General features: G+C 37.5%; 1 protein-coding gene across 2 annotated transcripts; it reads right to left on the reverse strand.

Annotated features, from left to right (window-relative positions):
• Positions 1–178: 178 nt before the first annotated feature.
• Positions 179–14,714, reverse strand: LOC121628354 (C3a anaphylatoxin chemotactic receptor-like). 2 transcript variants are annotated; one of them, XM_041967390.1, is made up of 4 exons: positions 14,538–14,714; positions 8,096–8,248; positions 6,908–7,094; positions 179–4,723 (listed from the first exon to the last, which is right to left on the reverse strand). In XM_041967390.1, exons 3-4 carry the CDS (start codon positions 7,085–7,087, stop codon positions 3,845–3,847), a joined length of 1,059 nt encoding a protein of 352 aa, XP_041823324.1. In that variant the 5' UTR covers positions 7,088–7,094; positions 8,096–8,248; positions 14,538–14,714; the 3' UTR covers positions 179–3,844. The 2 variants fall into 2 exon arrangements, with proteins under 2 accessions (XP_041823324.1, XP_041823325.1); XM_041967391.1 differs by lacking the exon at positions 8,096–8,248.
• Between the last annotated feature and the right edge of the window lie 8,975 nt (positions 14,715–23,689).

A 23,689-nucleotide genomic window follows, 5' to 3' on the forward strand; every position in this document is an offset into this window, starting at 1 on the left:
TGATGACATTCTTAAAGATCATAAAGATCTTAAAGCTTTGGCTGAATGTACCTGTGGAAATAATCTAGTGTTCATGCTGATAGCATGTACAGAAACTGTAATCTTCTGCTCCAAACACAGGTGGCAGTATGTGTGTGTGGTGTAGATGTGGCAGGTTAAAAGACACACGCTATGCATCAGCTAAATATCTGTTTTAATGCATTTAGCAACAACAAAACTAAAAACAGCTGGACAGTGACAATTGTGCTTGTTAAAGTAAAATAATGATGTTTAAAGTCATCAACACAGCATAATTCTGCTTTAAAAATGTGGTTTTGTGCTTTCATGTTTTAAAGGAGAACACACCATCTCCTCCCCTCTCTCTCTTTCTAAATCTGTTTACAGCAGCTTTCTGGAAGTATAACTAAGTTGTATTGTGACGGTTTTTATCCTAGAACATTCTCTTAGTTTAAGTATTCTTAAATATAAAAACTGTTTTATTGCAAAGATGTCTCCATTTTAGCTTTAAGTTGATTGAGTCTATGAAAATCAAGATAAAAACGGACTTAATGCTCAGTTTGTAAATATAACACAACAGATTTCTGGTTTAAAAAACAATGTTCCTTCCATTGAATGAATTTAAAATGATTCCCTTGTTGTTAGATGTGATGGTGTATTTCAAACTAGTTGTCAAACATGCGTTTACATTTAACTTACACTACTTTTTCCCGCTAAATCCAAGCATTTACTGCTGGAGCACAGCTCTGATGTTCATAGAGAAAACTCCCTTTGGCTTTATGCAGCATCTGCAGCAAAACCTTAGCCAGATTATCAACCCAGAATCGGACCATTGGTCGGTTTATGACACATTTCACTCAATCCATTATTCCATGCACATCTGTAATCTTAAACCAGGTTCAAATTTAAATCTCCAATCTAAACACATTGACTACTGTATGGTGTAGTTTTTAATAACAAATGCTAGTTATGCTTAAAAAGCTTGCATAGCTGCAGGGATGCAGACTACAAGCTCTGCGCTTGCTTGCTGCATCAAGGTGGGATTTAAGTGTAACTATTCAAATTTCATTGGATTTATCAAAAATATAATTCAGAGATCATTTATTAACCAGTTATTGCAAAATACAATGTAAAACAAACAGCTTGAGCTAAAATAGTCAATACTTGTAAATTAATTGCAGCTTCTGACCTTTGCGTTGACATCTTTATTAAATAAAGCCGTTTTAAAGTCTTTATACTTCCATGACAGTTTGTGTTTACAATCATCTAGTTGTTTTATATAATAGTAGTATTATGTTTGGATATGTTACAGAATTTTACATACAAAAGAGATGTATAAAGCTTATATGATATGACCTAATAAAATATGACCCTTTCATTTAATTACTGAAGCTTCAAAGACAACACTATACACTTAAGCATGGTGCTGTGACAGAACAGAAATGTTAGAAACTCCCAGAACAGAAAGTTCAAGATAAACAGTGTCTCTGGTTTCCTAGTGATGCATAAGTACTCTGCAGATTAACTACTGTACAGCTGAGCTTTATGAGCTGGTTGCTAAGGATCAGTGACCCGTAATCTTGGCTGCATTTTATTGTTTTATACATTTCTGGCAAGGTGTGTTCTTAGGTTAGAGTTATACAAACAGCAACCAAAACCTGTAAGGGCCCTTCTGATGATAGATAACAAAACAAAAATAAAAAAAACAAGCACATGTGTTTGGTTATTTCTGTTTAGTTTCAGTTCATCTAACTGCATGACCTCTGTGCACAAGAAAGAATCATGGCTGATGTTTTTTCTGGCTTTCCTTTTAATAGTTTCACTTCCCCCTGCCTTCATTTTTATCCAGACAGTATGGTTCCACTTTAATCACAAGCACTAGGAGCAATGTAAAAACCTTTTAGAGGAAAAATTTAATCTAACTTCAGTTCATACTCCCACAACATGCCCTTTATGAGAACATTTACTCACTGTGTGTCTTCACTGAAAGGTCAGCAGTCTAACTAACATAAAAATTTACTTTTTTTGATGTAAAAAAAAAAAAAAAATTCATATTAGAAATAAACAGCTTGTACCTTCTCATAATGTGGATTAGTACGATGCACATTTAGTCTCAGAAAAATCTGTTTAAATTGCAGGAAGATTCAGGTCTTTGCCATCGTGATCTTTTGCATGTCATGTCTAAGCACATTACTTTTTTTCATGTAACATAATGAGTTAAAATAGATGGTTGTCAGTTCACTAACAACTTGTGTGCAAATCTAAATATTTAAATATATTTTAGACTTTTGGACTGTGGTTTATTTTTTAACTAAGACTGGTATTAATTCATTAAAACATTCACATGTACACCAGCATGCTGAAAAGTTCAAGATGCATCCTATGATTTGCAGGTGCATGTACAGCAATGTCTGGAATTACTGATTATTATCATAATGATCTCATAAGGGAGCCAAGCTCAGGCATACATACAGTTATCTATTTTTGATTCAGTTATCTCAACATCACAAAGCTCAGTTTCATTTTATAACTTTATCTCAAGAAATCTGCTTTTAGTTTTTGCAAGATAAATACTGCTGGAACCAGTTATCACAAGATAAGAAGCTTTGTTTTCTCAAGTCAGAATCTTTAACAGTAGGTGAAGTCATGCATGTCTCATTCTGGTCACTTCCTGAACCTGAAAGAAAGAATTTCTTGTTTATCATAGTTTTTAAAATAATCAAAGTGATATCTGAATAAAACTGTTTTGTTTTAGTAAGCTTGTTTTGTAAGGGTTTCAAGCATGGCCCCTCTCGGTTTCTGTGGTCTGCAGGTTCTTCCTGTCATACTGGTGAGTCACTGACAGCAGGTTGACAAGAATCAGGAGCAATCCAATACAAAGTTCAACCCTTTTATGTTTTAACCCAGTGTTTACACTGCCCAAATGGCCTTAATTCCAAATTGCATGAATTGAGGAGAGGTTTGCTTCCTCAGCTGAGCAGCTGGACAGGGCTGAGTGGATTATAGCAGCCAGAAACTGGTCTGAATGACCCTGGCTGCTGTTAGCTGCTTGCTTGGACTATCCTGTCCATGTGGGTTTTGGCTACCACCCACTTGCACCGTAGTTGTCCTGGCGACTAACAGCTAACGCCTGCTTGTTCAGCCTGGTGAATGTCCCCAAACCTCTGTTGTCCTCTGACAGATTAATAGCCTAGCTGCTCAATTACTCTGTTCCTCAACAGCCACCCTGCAATAGTTTTCTTGCAGTGCAAAAACTTCTGCTTTTAAAATGATTGCATGAAGGATAACATGTATGCTGTCACTAGGGAGCACTACCTGAAGAATTTCATCATACATGGAATCCAGGAACTGTGGTCTTATGTCAGACAAGATGATAAAAAAGTCTTGTAGAGAGTTTGAGACTACTGGATAAATCAAGTTCCTTCAGCACAGTATATATTTTTTTTTTCTTTTTTACACAACAAAAAACATAGAAAACCCTTCCCTGGACCCTTTAAGCAACACTTTCTACACCAGCAGAGAAAAAAAAAAGATACATATGTATATATATATTCTCTAGGTCTTCATGTTTTACATTAATTCAATGCTCCTTTTTCTGTTTTTATTCCTGCAAATCTGGTTGTCTTATGCACTTAAACATACAAGTGACCTTCATGAATGAAGCAGCAGCTCTGTAACTTGATGTCATGTGTGGATGCAAAAACTTTCATCAAAGAAATATATTTTTAGTTTTTGCCCTCATTTTTCTTTTGATCATTTCCATTACTGTAAGCCACTCATTCTGTTTCACTCTAAAATTAAAAATGTTGGTCTGAACATCCCGCTAGGGTTTGAAATCTTAAGACACTTACACTTCAGCTACTACTACTGGTATCTGACTCGGTCCAGCCACCATGACAGAACTGCTCTCATCCAGAGATCGTTCATTGGACTGAGTCGTCTGTCCTTCAATGTCATCGGCCAGAGCTCTCTTGTAAATACCCATCAGACTCTGCCTGAACTGGCCTCTCACATCCAGCCCAATGCAGAAGTACAACAATGGGTTTACGCAGCTGTTAAAGTAGGCAACACCGCTCGCCAAAGGTTGCCAAATTTTCAACACGGCATTCTTACTGTCCACCATTTTTACAAGTAGCAGGCAGTGGTACGGAGCCCAGCAAAGGAAGAACGCGATGACCAGGGATGCTAATATACGAAGGGGGCGGGACTTCCCAGATAGACGGGTCCGTCGGATGCCAATACCAGCCAGGATGTAACAGATGAGAATGACCATGAAAGGAAACAGGAAGCCACACACAAAGCGAATTAAGTAGAGAGCATATTTGGTGACATCACTGTCCTTCGCCTCCTTCACCTCCATTGTGCTACACTTGCTCTTGTTGTTCTTTCCATTGTAGACATGGCGGGAGATGAAGAAGGGAGTGCTAAAGATGATCGCCAGGATCCAGACGCAGACTGCTACCACCCTAGCAGCAAACAGGGTGCGCCGTTGCTTTGTGAAAATGGGCCTCCAAACACAGAGCATTCGGTCCAAACTGATCACGGCCAGAAGGAAGACTGAACAGAACATGTTGGCGTATTTGAAGAAGCCGTTGAACTTGCAGAGGAACATGCCGAAGGGCCAGTAGTCGAAAAATAGCTTCTTAATGAGGGAGAAGACTCGTGTGAAGCAGAAGATGAGGTCCGCTACTGCTAGATTCACCAGCCACACGTTGGTGACCTTCGGCTGGAGGGAAAGAAGGAAATAGAAGAAGATGGAAGGCAAGAGGAAACAAAGGGGGAAATAAAGTGGAAGAAAAGGCAAAAAAATAGAAAATGTTACACATTATTTCCATGATTCCATTAGTTATATTTACTTTAAGCAACATTAGGAAGCTAAATGAAACATGTTGAGACGTAATTTTACTCTTGTAAAGTCTGAACTTTAAAATTTCACATCTCATTAAAGAAAACTGCAAAAAATTAATTTATATTTGTTTCCATTGAATCAGGAAATAGTGAGAAATTACTCCTACTTAGAGTCTGAAACAAAACATTTTTAATTAACTTTAACATAATTACACACCACACCTTTAGTTATCAGTATTATGGGTTTGTGATACTAACAGATTTGGTATCTGTCTTTTTTTGGTCTCAATCCGATACCAAGTAAATAAAAGGCTAGTATTGTCAGTATTATTACTTTCTTAATAGGACTGTTATATTTAACACGTAAATGTAAAGACAATAAATTATTTTTTGAATTAATGCATTATTTTTTAACACATATTCAATAAAGCTATTAGACCATAAAAAGCAAAATGTGGCGTCATCTCAGTGAGAGAAGCTGATTTCAGATACGTAGGTGTCTTGTTATCAAGATCAACCAAAAACACCAAAAAACACATGTCCTAGTTATTTATTAAGTTTGTGATATTTTTCTATTCACACACTCATGCCATTTAAAAAAAATTGGCATTATCTCTGCAAGAGCAGCTGATTTTAGCCATATGGGTCCTTGTCATAGTTGTGAATCAAATCCGCCAAAAAAACACTTTATTCTTTTTATTTGTGAAGTTTCTGACAGTTTTCAAGCCTCACACGTATGTATCGATGTTATCACAGTAGTATTAATCAATATTGATATCAGCGCTGGTATCAATATTATTGATCTTTGGATTGATCGTAGAAGTGTGTGTGTGTGTGTGTGTGTGTGTGTGTGTGTGTGTGTGTGTAAGAGTCACAAGGATCTGGTGTGTGTCTTTAGTTTGTGGTGTGTGAAGGCTTATGATTTATTTTTAATATGCATAAATGATTGATTTCATTATGTAAAACACTTTGTGCTGCTTTTTGCGTGTTTTATAAATCAAATTTGATTTGATTTAATTTGACTGATTTATTGTTACAACCTTAATGATAAACTGTCTTTGAGTATATTATAATTGAGGACATATAAAGATTGCAAAAGTTCTGTTGAAGCTTTCATGAGTATGAAAGTATGAAAAGTTACGTTTCACAGCATCCAAACAATTCACTCATCACCTTGGAGCAAGATACATGCTGCATTATTATAAAAATGTTTTAGGAGAATCTGGCTAAAACCTTTACTCTACAACAGTGGTATCCCAACCTATTTTTCTTGAGGACCCCCGTCATGCAAATACTAAAAAGCCATGGACCCCCTGCCCCACGCCGTGCTGAAACCAAGCTGGTTTTTATGCTTTCAAAGTGAGATTCTCATCATAAATAATGTTTTCTGGTTGAGTCCTAATTTAACAACATATACCCTTGTGTTTTTTTTTTTCTCAAAACAGGGACAATGTGTGGACATTGATCACAGTGGCTCTTTATGTCCAAATCCTCCCCATGTTGGGAACCACTGCTCTACAATATACAACTATGGCAGCTTATTCTCATTAGTTTAGGATATGTAGCTTATCTTCAGTCCTTTTAGACCTGATCTGAGGTTTATACACTCATTGGGGTTGCAGATTCTTCAGCTCAGAAGAATCTTACATCATCTAAAAATGAAGCATTTAATTACTGTGGAGAGCTTCAGGTGAACATTTGTCAGTTATAGTTATACGAGCACAATTATTTTGATTTTTTCGCTTTATCTCTGCTGTAACTGGAACACAAACACTGGTTAATGATTACAGGATGTTGTTTGGACAGCTCTTTAGAGAGATAAATAATGTAGTGTAATTAGTTTCATTTGAGCTGCTGTCAATGTTTGGAAACCAGCTTCCTGCAATTTGTGAATTAAAGACTTTACAACATTAGCTTTTCAAAACTTCCAGGAATGAGACAGCTGAAAGTGTATTTGTTATTCCTGAAATAGCCCTTTTCGCCCTGAGTAATAGCCCAAAGTTTCACATCATTCAGAGTCATGGTATTTATCACAATAATACATCGAACACTGTGCATCCACCTTAAGTCTGAATCCAGCCACCCAGACCACCGCAAAGTTCCCAGTGATGCCGAACACCACAGTCAGCGTGTAGAGGATGATGCTGATATTGTCCATGATGGCGTCCACATTCACCTTTGTTGCCTGATCAATCTTGGAAGATTTCACAACACTATCGAGCAGAGTAGCGTTTGGACACATTATACAGCTGGAAAAAAAAATACAAGAAGATCTTAACTCAGAGAAGAAAAAGAGTAAAAGGAAAATGGAGTCAAAGCAGATTAAATTTCATTCATACAGTTTTTGACTCTGCAGAGTTGTTTTGAATTATATGATTTTATCAACTCATATCATAACAGCAGCAGATTATCATTATGCTAATAACTTAAAGGCAGGAAATTATATTAATCACAATATTTATATTTAGTACTCTCAACCAAAATGCAAATTGAAAACATTTTTTTTTTTAACAATTGAAAGGTTAAACGTCTAATCTGGGAAAAAAAATTATATAGTTTAACAACATCTCAGGCTATATTTGCTCATCTGATCTGGATGCTGTAAAAGAAAGTTTTAAAGTTTGAAAAATTTAAATGTTTAATTTCATCTCTGTTCACTGTCTGCACAGTAAAAGTCTGATATATCTAAAAAAGAATTTTTTACTTCATATTGTACATTTTCAGATCATCTTTTTCAGATAAATTCACACCTAAGGATCAGGAAGGGGGCTGCGCAGTGGTGTGGTGGTTAGCACTGCAGCCTCACAGCAAGAAGGTTCATTCTTCGCCTCTATTTTTGTTCTTTCCTGTTGACCTCATTATTGCACGATCAGAATAATAAGAGATGTGCGAGCCCTGGATGTCTCTACTTTCCTCAGTGAAACAACTGTGGTCACGTGAATCCTCTAGTAAACAATGCATCGTGAACAATTTGTGGTACTTGGTCTACAAAATTTAAAGTTTTAGGAATACAGACAGGCCTCACAGCAGGATTGCTGATTTAAAGCTCGGCTGGGGGGAGGTTTGAACAGTGGCCTTCTGTGTGGAGTTTGCATGTTCTCCCTGTGTATGCATGGGTTCTCTCCAGGTACTCCAGCTTCCTCCCATCATCCAAAGATATGCATGTTAGGTTAGTGGTCGCTGTAAATTCTCACTAAGAGTGAGCGTGAGCGTGAATGGTTGTTTGTCCAGGGTGTACCCTGCCCCTCACCTGCTAAATGCTGGTTTAGGCTCCAGTTTCCCCGCAACCCGTAATGGACGAAGCGGTACAGATGATGGATGGATGGATGGATGGATGGATGGATGGATGGATGGATGGATGGATGGATGGGTGGATGGATTAGGAAGGATTTTATACCGTTTCCTAAAAGAAAAAGTGGCAACAAAAAAAGTGCAATTTTACTTTAGTTCTGTCAAATGTCGTCTAGTTTTAGCTTCAGAGAACTATATATTAATTTTTTTTCTTCAGAAATGGGACCTTTTATAAAACATCTTCATTTGCAAGCAGCTGATTATAGAGAAGGTTTGTTAGGTTTCCTCTTTCTTTATTGTTCATCCAAACCAAATCTCACAGTAAAACATATACGGCTCACATTCACTTAATCTACCAACCACAGACAAAATGTTCTGTTTTATGCGACAAAATAAGAAAATAACTTTTGCCAGACGGGTGAGGGGTCATTATGGGTCATTTTATACATTTCAAGCTACTTGATTAAAGTTATGTATTAAAAATTAGATTATTTTGATGACTTTCCCCAGGTGTGTCTCTGCAATGTTTTCTTAAAGATATTTATTATTCCTTTTACGTGTGTAGCAGCTGGTTGTCTGGTTTTCCTGTTTGGGTTAGATTTCATAGTTGTGGTTATTTTCTATCTTGTAACTCTCCTTTTTTTTCTTTCTTTACTCTCTCTCCTCTGTTCACCCTCTGCCTCTGTTGTAGCTCTGGTTTGGTCAAGTGGTTATGTGTAAATTTGGCACTTAACAAATGGAAAATATAATAAAATAAAATAATAACAGAGTAACAATATAGGATATCAAAGTATCCTTTCCTTGATTACTGAGCGCTACATGAGTTTAGCAACGTGCATCTCTTTGCTAAAGTCACAAACTGTGTGCTTTACACACAACAACATATTTACAATTGAAATACATTTTTCTTGTTCTTGTTTCATTTAGGGTCCATTTACACCAGCCTTTTGATTCCAATCTTAGTCCATTTGCTTGAAAAGTCCACTTCATTTGGGGCATTGTGGATACGTGAACAAATTCTGATTCGGATTTAAGAAACAGACTCGATCCGCATACAAAGGCAGGTCTAAGCGCATGTGAGGCAACAGCAGAAACAGCTCGCAGTCAGATGTGGAAAAATTAGGTAAAAGTTCTGATAAAATCATGATCTTGCGAGACTGCGACAATCTGATCCAGAGTCATCCTACGCAACAGATGAATGAGTTTTCTTCTTGGTTGTGTGGCTTGTCTTCTCATTCTGTCGCTTCTGGCAGAGAATGCAACACGTTATTTAAAAGGCAATCTTGGTCCGGAAGAATATTTCAGTCCCCAACTGAACCAAATCCCCAATCAGACCGAGTCTAGTGGACTATCTTGGTGTGAATGCCATTTGTTTTTCTCTTGCCTCTGTTACCCCTGGTTTCTGTTTGCTGATTATAACACCTGCTCCTTTTTTAGTCATTAACCCCTCTGTATAAGTACTTTTTGGTTTGTTCTGCTCATTGCCCTGTTCCATCATTCCCTGTTTTCCTGTGTTTGTGTTTTGGAGGTTTTGCCAGATGAGTCAGATGTACCCAGCTGACACACTGTCTGGAAAATAATCTTGTCTCGCACATTTTCCTGTTAGAGCTATATTTATTTCAGATTATTTTCACACCTATTTACTGCAGGGTTTTATTTTTATTTCAGCCATCACATGTATCACCATATTTGGATGTGAGGATAGATTTTGAAAGTGGCCATCGAGGACCAAATTTGCACACTGGCCTGCATTAGATATTTAGGGGAGACTGTGTAGCATGGTTAGAATTGTAAGGCCATCATTTCCATCACTTAGGTATGAGACAGCAGTCATAAGATAATTTCAGTGTTTAACCACTTCCTTCTCAATCTCACATAGTGGTTGCCAGTGCTAGGAACAGGTGCGTGCAGATTTTATTCAGATAAAACATTTTTATTTGAAGGGATTTTACCAATTCCAGCACTTATACAAATGCAGATAAAGTCATGTGACTAACAGTCAGTTAAATTATAGTTTCTTAGACAAGATGTGATGCATTTTCTCTCTGCTTATTTCACACGACTTTGCTAATACAGCTAGCTAAAATATGGTGGGCTGTAACATATATTTGAAGTGTTTTACGATCCCCTTACATAAAACTAAGAACGAGTTCTTGAGTGTATTTAGACTTAGAGAAACAACTTTTCTTTAAAATTTTATTTAAAAAAAAAGCATTTTATAAAAGATGAAACAATGAAGACTGCGACCATAAAATGTGCCCCATGCAGTATTAGGCAGTATATACACACAAATAGCCACACAAACGCTTTTTTTCTTCTTTTTTTTACACAAAGGAACACCGTGGATTTGGTATTAGCAAGCAGCATCTTTGGAATACTTGCAGGACTTTGAATTAGAGCCATTTGTAATAAATAAATGTAGGTATTTTATATAAAAGTTTGAGAAGCGTAGCTTAAAAATGCAGCAAGTAACAAGTGATGAAATGAAGCGTTAGAACTCCGTCTCCTTACGGCAGTTTTGTCTCACAAGCAAGACAACAGCTGACATTTAACAGAACAAAAACATCTTCAATCTTCCTGATGAGCAAACATGATGATGAAATCTCAGATCAGTGTTTTCGTTATTAGTAAGTTAAGATACATGAAATTGCCTCCAGTGACTCAGAGATACAGCTTGTATTAGATTTGTATTTTGCTTTTCAGTTCTAAAAATTCATGCTTTGTTCTGTGAGCTTTTTCTGGTCAGTGTCTAGTTTCAAAGAATTTCTTGTTCTTCATTTCAGGGTTTCCTACAGGGCCTTTCTAAGATTTCAGATTGGCTGTGTTACTTCTTATTATGTTTCTGTTTCAAGTACGGTTTTATTTCCTTAAACTGATCTTTGGTTCTCATTTTGACATCTTTAAGTCCAGGTTTCAATGTTTCTGTTTGACCCTTGTTTTGTTCTGTTTTCTTTTCATGTGTTTCATGTTCTGATCATTTTATATATACCGCTAATCTTGATTCCTGTTTTATTTTCTGGAGGTTATCAATTCTTCTATTCTGCTGTATTGGTATTTGATATTTCAGTCTTTCCAGTTTAATTACAGCTTTTTTTTTTTTTTTTTTTGAAAAAATGACTTGAGAATCTGCATTTGGCTCCATGACAGAAACAATATCTTTAATCTTCCACTTTAAATGAGAGTGTAAAAAGTCTAAAGGTCAAAGCTAAGTTGTAATACCTTCTAAGATGCAGCAAGAGAATTATGCAATGCCCATGTTTTGTTAAATGAGATGCTGCACATCTTATCTGCTGTTTGTCATTTTTCTCAGAATGAGTTCCAGGGGGTAACCAGGCAGTGTCTTGCTAATCTGATAAAACTACTGGAGAAGTTAGCAGGAACCACAAATGGTACTACAGTCACAAAACCATAAATACAAAAGAAAAAAGGAAGCTGGCCCTTAATTCTGATTAACTCTGATTAACAACATGTGTTTCCCATCATGCAAAACTCAAAGTTCCTTTAAAGATCTCCTCTAAAAGTCAAGTTATTAACCTTTTTTAGTACAAGCTGCTTTTTATTTGTCTGAAGGCTTGTGTATAAAATCAACCATTTTATTGTATTTACAGGAAGGTAGTTGTTAATGACTCAGTCGGCATGTTTTCAGATTCTGTAAGCCTTTATGTTATACTGCAGCAGAAGTAGATTCAGTTAATTTCCCTGCAGTGTCCACACAAAAACCAAAGAGGACATAAAGTCTGCAGTCTTGTCTTTGTTGACTGAGACCTGCTAAAAGGAGCATAAAAATGGAAGGAGTTAAAAGGAGCATGATTTTAGCACTGGACTAGTTATGAAGATTGATGCCATCCTAGAAGATATTCCATGTACAAGCCACCTTTTGGTGAGCTAGTGAATTTATTTTCCTGGCGTCTTCTCTTGTTAGCAGTTCCTGTATAGGACAACAAGCTAGGGCTAACCTGGTGCTTTGCGATCCACCAGCCAAAGTCTGGCTTCCTGGTCTCATTGGCCTTCCTGTTTCACCCTTATTGAGATGTGGAAAACTTTTTAAAGTTTTTTTACAGAGTTTTCTGATCATTATTTTACTGCTATTTGGTTTTTACAATATAAGTTTACAGAATTGATTTTGTACAATTACAGGAGACCCTGAGGAACAAACAGCTGTGTGTTATTGGGCCACATTAAAGAATTATTAAATGCCCATTAACCCAATAACCAAGTAGGTGCAGAAGCACACATATGTCAGATTTCCAATGCAATTATTTATGAACTGAAAATTGGAAATATTAAGGAGAAGAGATTATTTTTTAGAGGCTTCAAAACTGCTGACTTTTAAAATTATATGATATACGATTGAAATCTTTAAAATCAGACAGATGGAGCAGATATGTGAATGCAAAGACAAATGTCACTGCATATGCAATGTTAAAAGGAAGTGACAGAAATACCACAAAAAAAAAAAAGTAAACGAAAGAAAGAAAAAAAAAATGGCCTACTTTTGTTCACTGAGCTCTTCACAAATACTATTTCAGTGCTGAGTTCTGCCATATCTCAAAAACAACTGAACAGATGAAAAGATGGTAGAAAAGAAAATAACAAAGAAAAATGTTGTTTAATGTTTGACACCAAAACAAAAAGCCTGAAACTGTGGAAATTTAGATTTCAAGCCAACTTAAGCTTTATACTTTTTCAAATTAAACAAAGCATCCTATCATTTCTACACTAAATATATCTGTATATTGTAATTATAATATATATATATATATCTTTTTATATAGTTGACCACAGCTTATAAACTAATTGGTCAAAGGCATGTAGCTTTTTACAGGTTTGAGGAATTGGGTCAGTGATACATGTCCGAATCAATCAACAACGTATAACATTATAGTACTTAAGATGTTGTTTTCAGTCTATTACAGTAGCTCTCGATTGCTAAGATGCTAAACTCCATTGTCTAAGCTAAACTGAAGCCTAAACACAGGTTAAAATCTGACCCCTGTGGTCAAAACCTAAGCATGTTTCAGCTGTTATAAATCTGCATTTGATGTTGTTTTACAAAGTATTTATTTTTAGTCTATGTTACAATTATCTCAAAATGAGTGGGTTTTTGTTTTGCTCCTGACATAAGGCATTCAGTCTGCTGTGAACATTAAAGCTTTATTCTAGCACCTCTGAGCATTTTGTTTAGCATTTTTCTGCGTAGTGTCTACTGGCTGCTCAGTAGTGTTCTGCAGTAGCTACTTGGGGCATGAACTGACAACAGTGTTTGGTTTTGAGCAGATAAAACTGAGGTTATTGTTCACTTTTGCAACAATCGTCAGACGTTTTGTGAAAACAGTTTGAAGTATGGGTTTAGTGTTTAAAGATGTGAGAAAATGAGAGCATATTTTAAAACTCGTGTTTTAGCAGTTGAGAAATACTGCAAATGTTTGTTCGTCCACACATCGAGATTGAGCTTCTGTTTTACTGTTCATAATGGCTTATAGGCTTCCACAGATCTGATCATTTACCCACAAATGCTAATAAGACAGATGGAGTGTGATGCTTTCCTGGGGAATCTGATGTGAAAGCCTGTTGCAGCCTGCATAATATTTTTTATTGTCTTCACACTTTTTTACTTTCCTTTCACTTCTTTTCTACTGTGCTCTGACCTGCAGATGGTCAGAGTTATGAAATAAAAGTATATTGTTAATTCAAGTATCGCATATGCGCCACATATTACATATATAAAACATATGCATATTTACATACGTACACGCACAATTACACAATGTAAAATAAACACCCATATTTAATTATGCTGGTTTACATTTGTTCTTTTCTATTTATCTAACTAGCTAGCTAGACATCTGTCTAACATGGATGGATGGATGGATGGATGGATGGATGGATGGATGGATGGATGGATAGATAAATAGATAAATAGATAGAAAGAGCCTGAGAGCTGATTGTAACAAGAAGAATGTAGCAGAATCAGCTATATTTAATGGAAAACATTAACAGCATGCTGATTAATTAAACAACAAAGGGATTTCAGTCAGAGGCTTCTTCATAGAAGGACTGGACAGAAAATGAGTGGGAAAGCAGCTAATATATACAGTACATAAAAAAGCATAAAAAAGAGCAAAATATAAGGAATTAAGGAATGGCTCATTTTGCATTGTGATATATAAAAATTAACTCTTCCTGGTCTGAAAACGTGTAAAAGGTATAATCCAGGAGTGATTATAGTTCTTATTTACCATATCTAAATATAAATACAACTTATGGATAACATCATCTCAGGGTTAATCAGAAGCACAGTCAATAATAATTCGTGTTGAGAGTCAGAAATATTGCTTAAATAAGTGCATACAAGAGCTTGTCTTTAGAGGCAGATGTGGAAAAAAGTCTAGATTTGTTACCTGCAGATGTTGAATCGCTATGACTGGGCTGAAGTCGGCTGCTGCAGTCTCAGTGGTCAGAGGCAGAAATGAAGATTCATCTCTCGAGGTTCCACAGAGTAGCACTGAATTCAAGTGGTTTTATTGCCAGAAACATCATGTGTGTCTGTGTTCATGTTCACACACACACACACACACACACACCCACTTCTCTCTTGTATATGTGTCTGGTTTTGTGTTCCTTTCAGTGCGGCTGCTTCTCTTTTTCTTACATTCATTTCTCGCCATTATCACACACACACACACACACACACACACATACATACAAATGCACAAACACACAAAAGGGGAGATTAACTTGCTAGTCATACTTTGGAGTTATTACTTCCCTCGTCACACAACATGGCTAATCAGACTTTTCCTCTAATGCAACATTTATCTAAAGTGAAAGATTATTGTGCATGTCAGACAAAAAAGTTGCTTTTTTCATTTCCTAAATATTTACAAGAAACCATATTGTGTAACACAAAATATTTGAAAGCATTGTTTAAATCCCTTAAAATACAACTAATTATTGAAATCATAACCTTAGACTTTTTCTTACCCATCTGTCTTTAGATATTTGCTTTTGTCCTATTTGATGTTATGTTAATTTTCTTTCTAGCATTTTAAAACCAAATATTAACATAAAAATATAAAACCCTTTATTTCCACATGAGCTGTAGCCTCTTTTTTATGTTTCATGTGTAGTAAACCCACTTCTGTTTCTGGGTTACAGGAACCTCTTCGGCTCACATAAGGCTTCTAAAATAAAGTAAAAGCAAAACTTGAGACCACAAAAGGATGATTGAGCTGCTGATGCAACTCATTCATCTGAAGTAATAACAAAGTACACAGATATATAAATGAAAGAATGTGTGACACGTTTGGTTCTATAACCTAAAGTGATAAAAACCTGGAAATGATTTATGCTGCTATTCTCTACATTGTGTAACCTGCTGGACATGAGTGCATAAGCTTAAGAATAAAACTAACATGTGCAACTTTTTAATTGTCTAACTAGAAATACTAAAATAGTTAAAATATTTTAAAATAAAACAATTTACAAGTAGCAGCAGTGAAGAAAAAAGTTGTAATTAAAAGGGAAAACTATGCTGATGTAAGACTCCAGTTACTTATTCTAAAGCGTGGAACTTAATTATCTGTTTATTTTATGCAAAAACGTCAGTTCAATTCAAGACTGAACTTCACAGACATTGAAGTGTAATCTTTTTCTACACACTTTGTATTAAAATGGAGTCTGAAAAGAAGTTCTGCTTGTTGAAAGACTTCTGTGTGTGATATTTCCTTTCTGACCTCTTGCAACATCGAAAGTTTATGATCCTGTTGTTGCATGACCTGAAGGGAGCTGCAAACAGGAAGTGATTGCACTGTTAAGATTATGCAAAGGCAGTGAAAAGGAATGGAAAAGGAAGAAGAAGTAAAGTGTTTATTGTAAAGAACATCAAAACTTCAAAAGGTTTAAATATCTATTAAACAAACAGGTATTGGTATGTATGTGTTTGTAGTATTATTTCTACATGTGATTACCATTACTGTGCTGTCCTCTTGTGGCATGAAATGATATGATTTTTAAGTGAGTCCTCAAATTCCATTTCTAAAGTTACAGAAAACACAGATATGAGACTGTGAATTATTAAGCAATGTATATCTAGCAGTGTCATTAAAAACAAAAGGCATATATATTATGTTCAAAGAGGTGAGTGGAAGAAGTTGTGCAGATAATAATGGGGAAGGAGGTGCTGACTAAAATCTTAATGATAACCGGGAACCTTTAAATGGTAAATGGTCCATAATTATTTAGCGCTTTACTACCTGAAACGGTGCCCAAAGCACTTTACATTGTACATCACATTCACACATTAACACACTGATGGTGGAAGCTGCCATGCAAGGTGCTAACCTCAACCCAACAGGAGCAATTTAGGGGTCGGTGCCTTGTTCATGCTCAACATGAGCTCTCCAGGTCAGAATCAGACCAGCAACCCTCGGGCTACAAGATGACAGCTCTACCCACTGATCCACGCCACCCACTTTAACCAGGGGTAAAGATAAAAGACCCAGAAAAAATAAAAAGTCTGAATTAAAAGACAGAAATAACAATATTCATTAAACAAGAAATCTGGATTTGATATATTTTGTTCCAGATGCTCAGTTCCAGAGAAGGGGAATTAACTATGTAGCATGGAGGAGGGAGTGTGATGGTTCAGTCTGATATCATACTCCTCTGGATGTTGCAGCCACTGCCATTTACCACTGCAGCCATTAGTATGGACAAAAGAAGAAAGACTCCAGATGCAGGTCTGTCAGCCGGTCAGTTACTCACCGCAGAAGTGCAACTGGTGGTCAGTTATGTTTCAGGAACCAGTGTGGGTGACCTTATTATTCACTCTTTCCTATTGACCTTATCCTTGCACTATAAAAAGGGAAGGGAGTGCCCTTGGAGGTCCCTGCTGTCGACCACAACAACTGTGGTCACATGAGTCCTCTGGTGAACTATGCACCGTGAAGAACTTATGTTAGTAGGTGAACAAAATTAAAAATTTGGGGAATACAGACATGTCTTTTCTTTTACATTACAATCATGAAAATAGGACTATCTTTGTAGCAAAACATTTTACCAGTCTGGCCACATTAAGGAACTCAAATGCTGCAACATTTTTATATTGTCACAATGCACATTTACATCATAGAAACCATATTTACATTTACAAAACAAAAGTACAACGCCAAAACACTTTTACCAGTGACAAAGCAACTTTACATACATGAAACACTTCTACAAGTTTACTAAAACACAATTACAAAGATAGGTGTTTCACCAAAATCTGTGATCCATTAGAATCTGCAACCTGTTACAGTCTGTCCTGCCACTCCTTTTGAACTCTGGGTCATCCTCCTTCCCTGACCCGGCCCTGGTCTGGTCCTCCTCCGGGTCGTCCTCCTTCCTGCTCGTCCTCCCAAGATCCGGTCGTGGCCCTGGTCCGCTCGCCCTCCGGGCCGTCCTCCAGAGATCCAGTCCCGGTCAATCCAGCCTCCCAGGTCCCAGCCCTGGCCTGCTCATCCTCCAAGGGTCCGCTCCAGGTCTGCCCGTCCTCCGGGTCGTCCTCCTTCCATGACCCGGCCCTGGTCTGCTCGCCCTCCGGGTCGTCCTCCTTCCATGACCCAGCCCTGGTCTGCTCGCCCTCCGGGTCGTCCTCCTTCCATGACCCGGCCCTGGTCTGCTCGTCCTCAGGGGCCTCCTCCAAGGATCCGGTCCAGGTTTTCCCATCCTCCAGGACGCCCGCCTGCACTCTGATGGTGTTGTCTCCCCCTTGTGGTCGTCCGCCAGTGCTTCGGATCCGGTCGTCTCCGCCTTCTGGCCGTCCTCCCAGGCCGTCTGGAATCCGGCCTTTTGGAGGGGGGGGTACTGTTACAGTCTGTCCTGCCACTCCTCCAGCACTCCCCTGTCCTGCCACTCCTCCATTCACTCCTCACTTCCCTGATCCTCCACACCAGTTCCTCATCCACTCATCAGCATTATCCCAACCTGTCTCACCTGTCCCCCATTGACTCACCAGTCCTTATATACATCAGCTCCACAGTCATTCCCTGTCGGACCTTAACCTACACATCAAGGACTCACTCCCTCTCCGTTCCTGGCTTCCGCAACCCCATTACCACTTCCAGTATGGGTATCAGTATGATCCTTCCTCTGAGTTCTGTTCTGTAATAAAACAGTTAACCTGCTCTTGTCTCCTTGGAGTCCTGTGTAACACAACCACAGGGGGGCGATGGTGTATATTTCTTTGCATGTACTTCTTAGAACAAAAGCAAAGTCTGAAACACTATTATTGAAGACTATTGTTACTTTACTTTACCTGCATTATAATGAACTCAGACTTCAATTAAAGTGTTTTCAAAACTTCGCTCGTCTTCCAAGATGCACCTGCAGCGGGTTCCCTGCAGTCATAGATTCTGATGGGTCACAGATTTTGGTGAAACACCTATCTTTGTAATTGTGTTTCACGAAAATGAAAAGTTGCTTTGTTGCTGGTAAAAGTGTTTTGGCATTGTACTTTTGTTCTGTAAATGTAAATATGGTTTATATGATGTAAATCTTACGGAAGCGTGGAGCTGTCACCCAAATAAAAAAAATCGGACCTTATCACGTTATAATGTGATCAGTTTATTGTAAAAACGTGAAACCTATCACGTTAACATGATAAGTTTATTATCATGTCCTGTAAACCAGGTCTGCACCAGCCTCTTAACGACCCATTTGAGTCAGGTGTGCTGCAGTATGGACATACTGAAAACCTGCAGGACACTGGCTCAAGAGGTCCCAAGTTGGGGATGCCTGCTCTGTGGCAGTTCAGACACAAAGTCATGCACCGTCTCACTGTGCGCAGGCAGGTGACCTACGTGTTTCTCATAACTGTCCCACATTTCTGTACAACAATAAACCAGAGTAGAACAATTAATCATTGTCAAAAAGAACTGAAATGCTTCTGCTTGATGAGTATATTTTCCATAAAATGTATTTTGCTCCAATATAGGTCGTAACAACATCTGCATAGTACAAGCTGTGTTCTTATAATAAACTTATCACGTTATAACGTGATACGTTTCACGTTTTTACAATAAAGTATCACGTTATAACGTGATGAGGTCCGATTTTTTTTATTTGGGTGACAGCTCTACTCTTCCGTACTTTGGCAAGATTTATTGTCAATACAATAACAGCTAACACATACAAACAACATTCATCAATACACAAGGATTAGACTATATCTATTTTTTACATTACATAATGAAATAAAAGTGACTCCAGAACTTTATATCACTGTTGAAGTATGCTTTTTCTTTCTTGTTGTATATATTATAGCCACTAGATGATGCTGTTGCTTAGACATTGGCAGCATTGTGCTGTGGGGACTTTTCTTTGTGAATTCACTCCTAAACTTCAGCCTGGCCACTACACTTATGTGTCAAAATGAACTGGAAAAAATCTCTGGTTCTCTATTATATATATATATATATATATATATACACATATATTGTTTTTTCATTTGTCGTTCTCAACCAGGTTTTAACTTCTGTCTCTTCCACAAAACCTATATTAAATAAACACTCAATAAAACAGTAACACAGGTCATGAAGTTAAAGTAATAAAACAATTCCTATGTAAAGTAAGAACTTTATTGCTCTTGCAGACGTGTGCATCAGTGTCTATCCTGTCAAACACCATGAAGACTCTACAGCAGCTACTTCTAAAAGAGCTTAACTTCAAGTCGGACATGCAATGGACCCCCTCCATTTTGCAAACATCTGGATGTGGAGGATGCAGTCCTCTACCTGCTACATCATGTCTGGATGTAAAGCTTGAAAAGATAGGCACAGATCCCACAATTATCTAGTGAACCACATTGCCTGGGTGGCTCCGGCAATACAGCAGGTCATCCAATAACTGGAAACTGGAAGGTTGGTAAATCCTGCTTCATGCCAGTCAATCTGTCATTGTGTCTCCTGTGTCAGTATCACTGGTAAATTAATAAATATGAATGTTCAGTGATGATCTGAGAGGCCATAGTTATACACAGCACGGTTTGTGTATACTCCAGGTCTTGCCACATCCAGAAATATTTGAACAATACAGCGATGGTGCATGCGTCAGGGATGATCAGGAAGAAGGGTACAGATAGCTGATGGAGTCCCTCAGTGAGTGCATAATAAGAACTGTGCCTTCTCTTCAGCCTGTGCGGATTCATGTGGATGCTGTGATGGTGGAGACCTACTAAGGTCCACTTAGACCACTAACAGGACTGGTCCAGTAACAGCGAGGCTGTGTAGAAGGACAAAGCCGACTGTATGTTCTCAGGAGGTTGAGGTCATTCAGGAGGAGGCTGCAGAAACTGGTAAAATAACGGCTTTCCAGTGACAGGACTTACAACATCTTGCTGGTCAAAAGAGCCACTGAAGTGAATGGCTCATTTCACTGTGAGAAGTTTAGGCATTTATTTGTCCCCTCTGCCATCACACACTTTAATCTTAGTGCATCAGTCATTTTTATCCCTTTACTCAGTTCATCATTACCAAACTTATTGATATGCACAGCAATTTATTCTGTTTAGTTATTATGCTGCTTGTAAAGTCTTGACTTACACATTCAATTTAATTTATTGTTTTGTGAGCTGATGGATAAATGGAATTTACCATCAAGTATTAATTAACTATGTCCAGGGTCTCGGTCAGATGGATTTCCATTCAGTCTTTTTATTTGATTCTACAGTAGATGTTTGCTGTTTATCTTCCATGATCACGTGTCTTGCTGCTACATGCGTTTCTCATTCTTTGCATAGTTTTATGATTGCCGTCTCTTTTCTGCTATCATTGTTTTCTTTGGATTTGCTTTTCCACTTCCATTATAATAGAATTTTCTGGGTCCGTTCAATGTTTTGTAACCTCCATCCAGCTAACTCAGAGTAACACAGGTGGTTTCAAATTTACCTCTAATGAGCCTGTGTTTCAGAAAACCACCACTGACAGGATTACGTCCTACTCTTGGTTTAATTCAAACCTTGTCTGGGAAACAGTATGAATGTCTTACACCTCCATCTCAGCCATGCATCACAACTGGAGCATCTCCTCATCTGTCTTTAACTGCTGACAGAAGGTGGCAGCGCAGCAACACTCTGAGACTCAACGTGCTGCAGGAGACACTCAGCGTTTGCATTCATATTAAGTATCAAGAGACTGATAGACCATAATGACTTGTGCTGAGGCTTTGTACAGGATAGGGACCTGTCACGTGCCTCAGCTTGAAAAAGTTTCTCTTAAAACAACAGACATGCTGTAGCTGAATCCTCTACTCAAATATCAGTGACAGCTGTCATTCAACAACTGAATCATTTGTTGATTCATAAATTTGCTGACAGCTGACAAGCCCTTCCTTCCTTCGACTTCCTTCCTGCCTTCTTGCTGTAATGAAGAATTTGCTGACACATTATCTGTCTTACTCGCTGGATGTTAGACACAATACAATGCATCATCTTGTTTTAACATGTCTGTGATGATCTGAAGGGAATTTGTGGTACAGACGGAAGCATTTCTCTGACTTGTCAGAATTTGATTAATGAAGCAGGTCTTAACTTGAAGTTGCTGGATGTACTACCCTTCGGACGTAACATTGCTGGAGGCACTGCTGACGTATGAAAGTGCAAACAGTGGCAATTTTAACGTTTAAAAGAGCCATTACACTAATAGGTGCATTCACAACTTAATGATCAACAGTGTTTTCCTGAAGTTAAAAAAAATGCTTAACAGGTAAAACGTACCCTGTGTTATGGTTTAAGGCTGAGGGCATATGCAAGTCAGTCACACCTTAAAACACAGCGTTAAAATTGTGCTGTGACAAGTATAAAAGTCAGTTCTCTCTTACTGTACTTTCAGATCATTCCGACACATTACACTATTTTAAAGGTCAACACAGCAGCTGTCTTGATAATATTTCTGTGCAGTTATTCTGAATAAAGATCACGTCCCTATCTAAATTAAACAATATAAAGGCTATAACTGCAATTCAGTGATCATCCAGAGAGACAACTAGCAAATAAAAAATGCTTACAAAAAGTTTTCCGCCAACTTCATGCTTTGTAGAAATGTTCCAACAACTTCTTTTACGGCCAGATAAGCTCAAATTGTTGTAATTACTGTTGTAATTATACACTAGATTGGTCTAATTGCAAGTTGTTGTTGACCAAAAGATACACATCAACCATTATAAATACTAATAAATCAAAGAATCCAAATTATTTTGTCAGTTTTCTATTTTCTATCTATTGAAATGACCAATAAATGCTTTAAATGAATGCTGGTCCCCATGTCTCATGTTATGTTCCTGCCCCTATACTTTGTTATTAGTCCATCTACCTGCCTAGAGAACAGAAATTAGCCATTGGCTTTAGTCTTGCGTGTTTACATAAATATTTGTTTTCACATAAATTTCCATTCTTATGTTAATTTTCTTTAGGTTTGCCTTCTAATGTGTTGTAAGTATTGAGAGTGGTTGAACTGAGACCATAGAATTGAATTCAGTCAAAGAGAAATTACTTTAGCTGAAAGTTCTGAGTGGAAGCTTTTTTAGTACTGGTTTTTGGTCACTGAGCATCATCAACACTGAAAGGGCTGTGAGCAGTCCCCCAGAACATGAACAGTGCGCTGCCACCTGAAAATGCTGCTAGAATGCTGACACAACTAATAATACTCAGTGTTCACACAGGTATCATGTTTGAGTTGTCATGTAGTCTTGGTCACGTAAGGATCCAAAATCTTGGTCTTTCTGCACGAAGATATGTTCAGTGACCATGAAGGAAAAAGGCTGGATTTTAGTCCTTTCACTTTGTTGTAAACACCAGAAATCAACCTATCAGGTTTATTTGAATTAAGCTTTAACACCTCTCCTCATCACAGGAAGCTAATTCAGGCCGGCCAAGGCAGCATCATGGTGTTTAAACCTGAGAGAGCCTTAGTGTCACAGATTTCTTTTTTTGTGTTTGTTTGTTCCTTTGTTTTTGTTTTGTTTTGTTTTGTTTTGTTTTGGTTTGGTTTGGTTTGGTTTGGTTTGTTTTGTTTTGTTTTGTTTTGTTTTGTTTTGTTTTGGTTTTGTTTTGTTTTGTTTTGTTTTGTTTTGTTTTTGTTTTTGTTTTTGTTTTTGTTTTTTGTTTTGTTTTGTTTTGTTTTGTTTTGTTTTGTTTTGTTTTGTTTTGTTTTGTTTTGTTTTGTTTTGTTTTGTTTCGTTTCGTTTTGTTTCGTTTTGTTTCGTTTTGTGTTTTTTTTGTAATCAATAAAATCAGGATCCATGAGGAAGCAGTGCTGGCCTATGCCTTGGAGATTTGCTGCAGGTCATGTCTTAATGATTAAAAAACAGTGAGTAAATCTTGTGACCTCTGATTTCCCATTTGCTAACTAATGATACACCACTTGATGTTGTTGGAGTCTACTGTATCAGTGGCAGACAGAACACATGTACAGTAAATTATTCCGCCTACTACCAGAGCCTGTCTGTCTGGGATAATTCTTCCATGTCAGAGGTCAACACCTCATTACAAAAAAATGTTGTACACATGACTGAA

Source organism: Melanotaenia boesemani, chromosome 17 (genome assembly GCF_017639745.1).
Source record: "Melanotaenia boesemani isolate fMelBoe1 chromosome 17, fMelBoe1.pri, whole genome shotgun sequence".
Lineage (NCBI taxonomy): Eukaryota > Metazoa > Chordata > Actinopteri > Atheriniformes > Melanotaeniidae > Melanotaenia > Melanotaenia boesemani.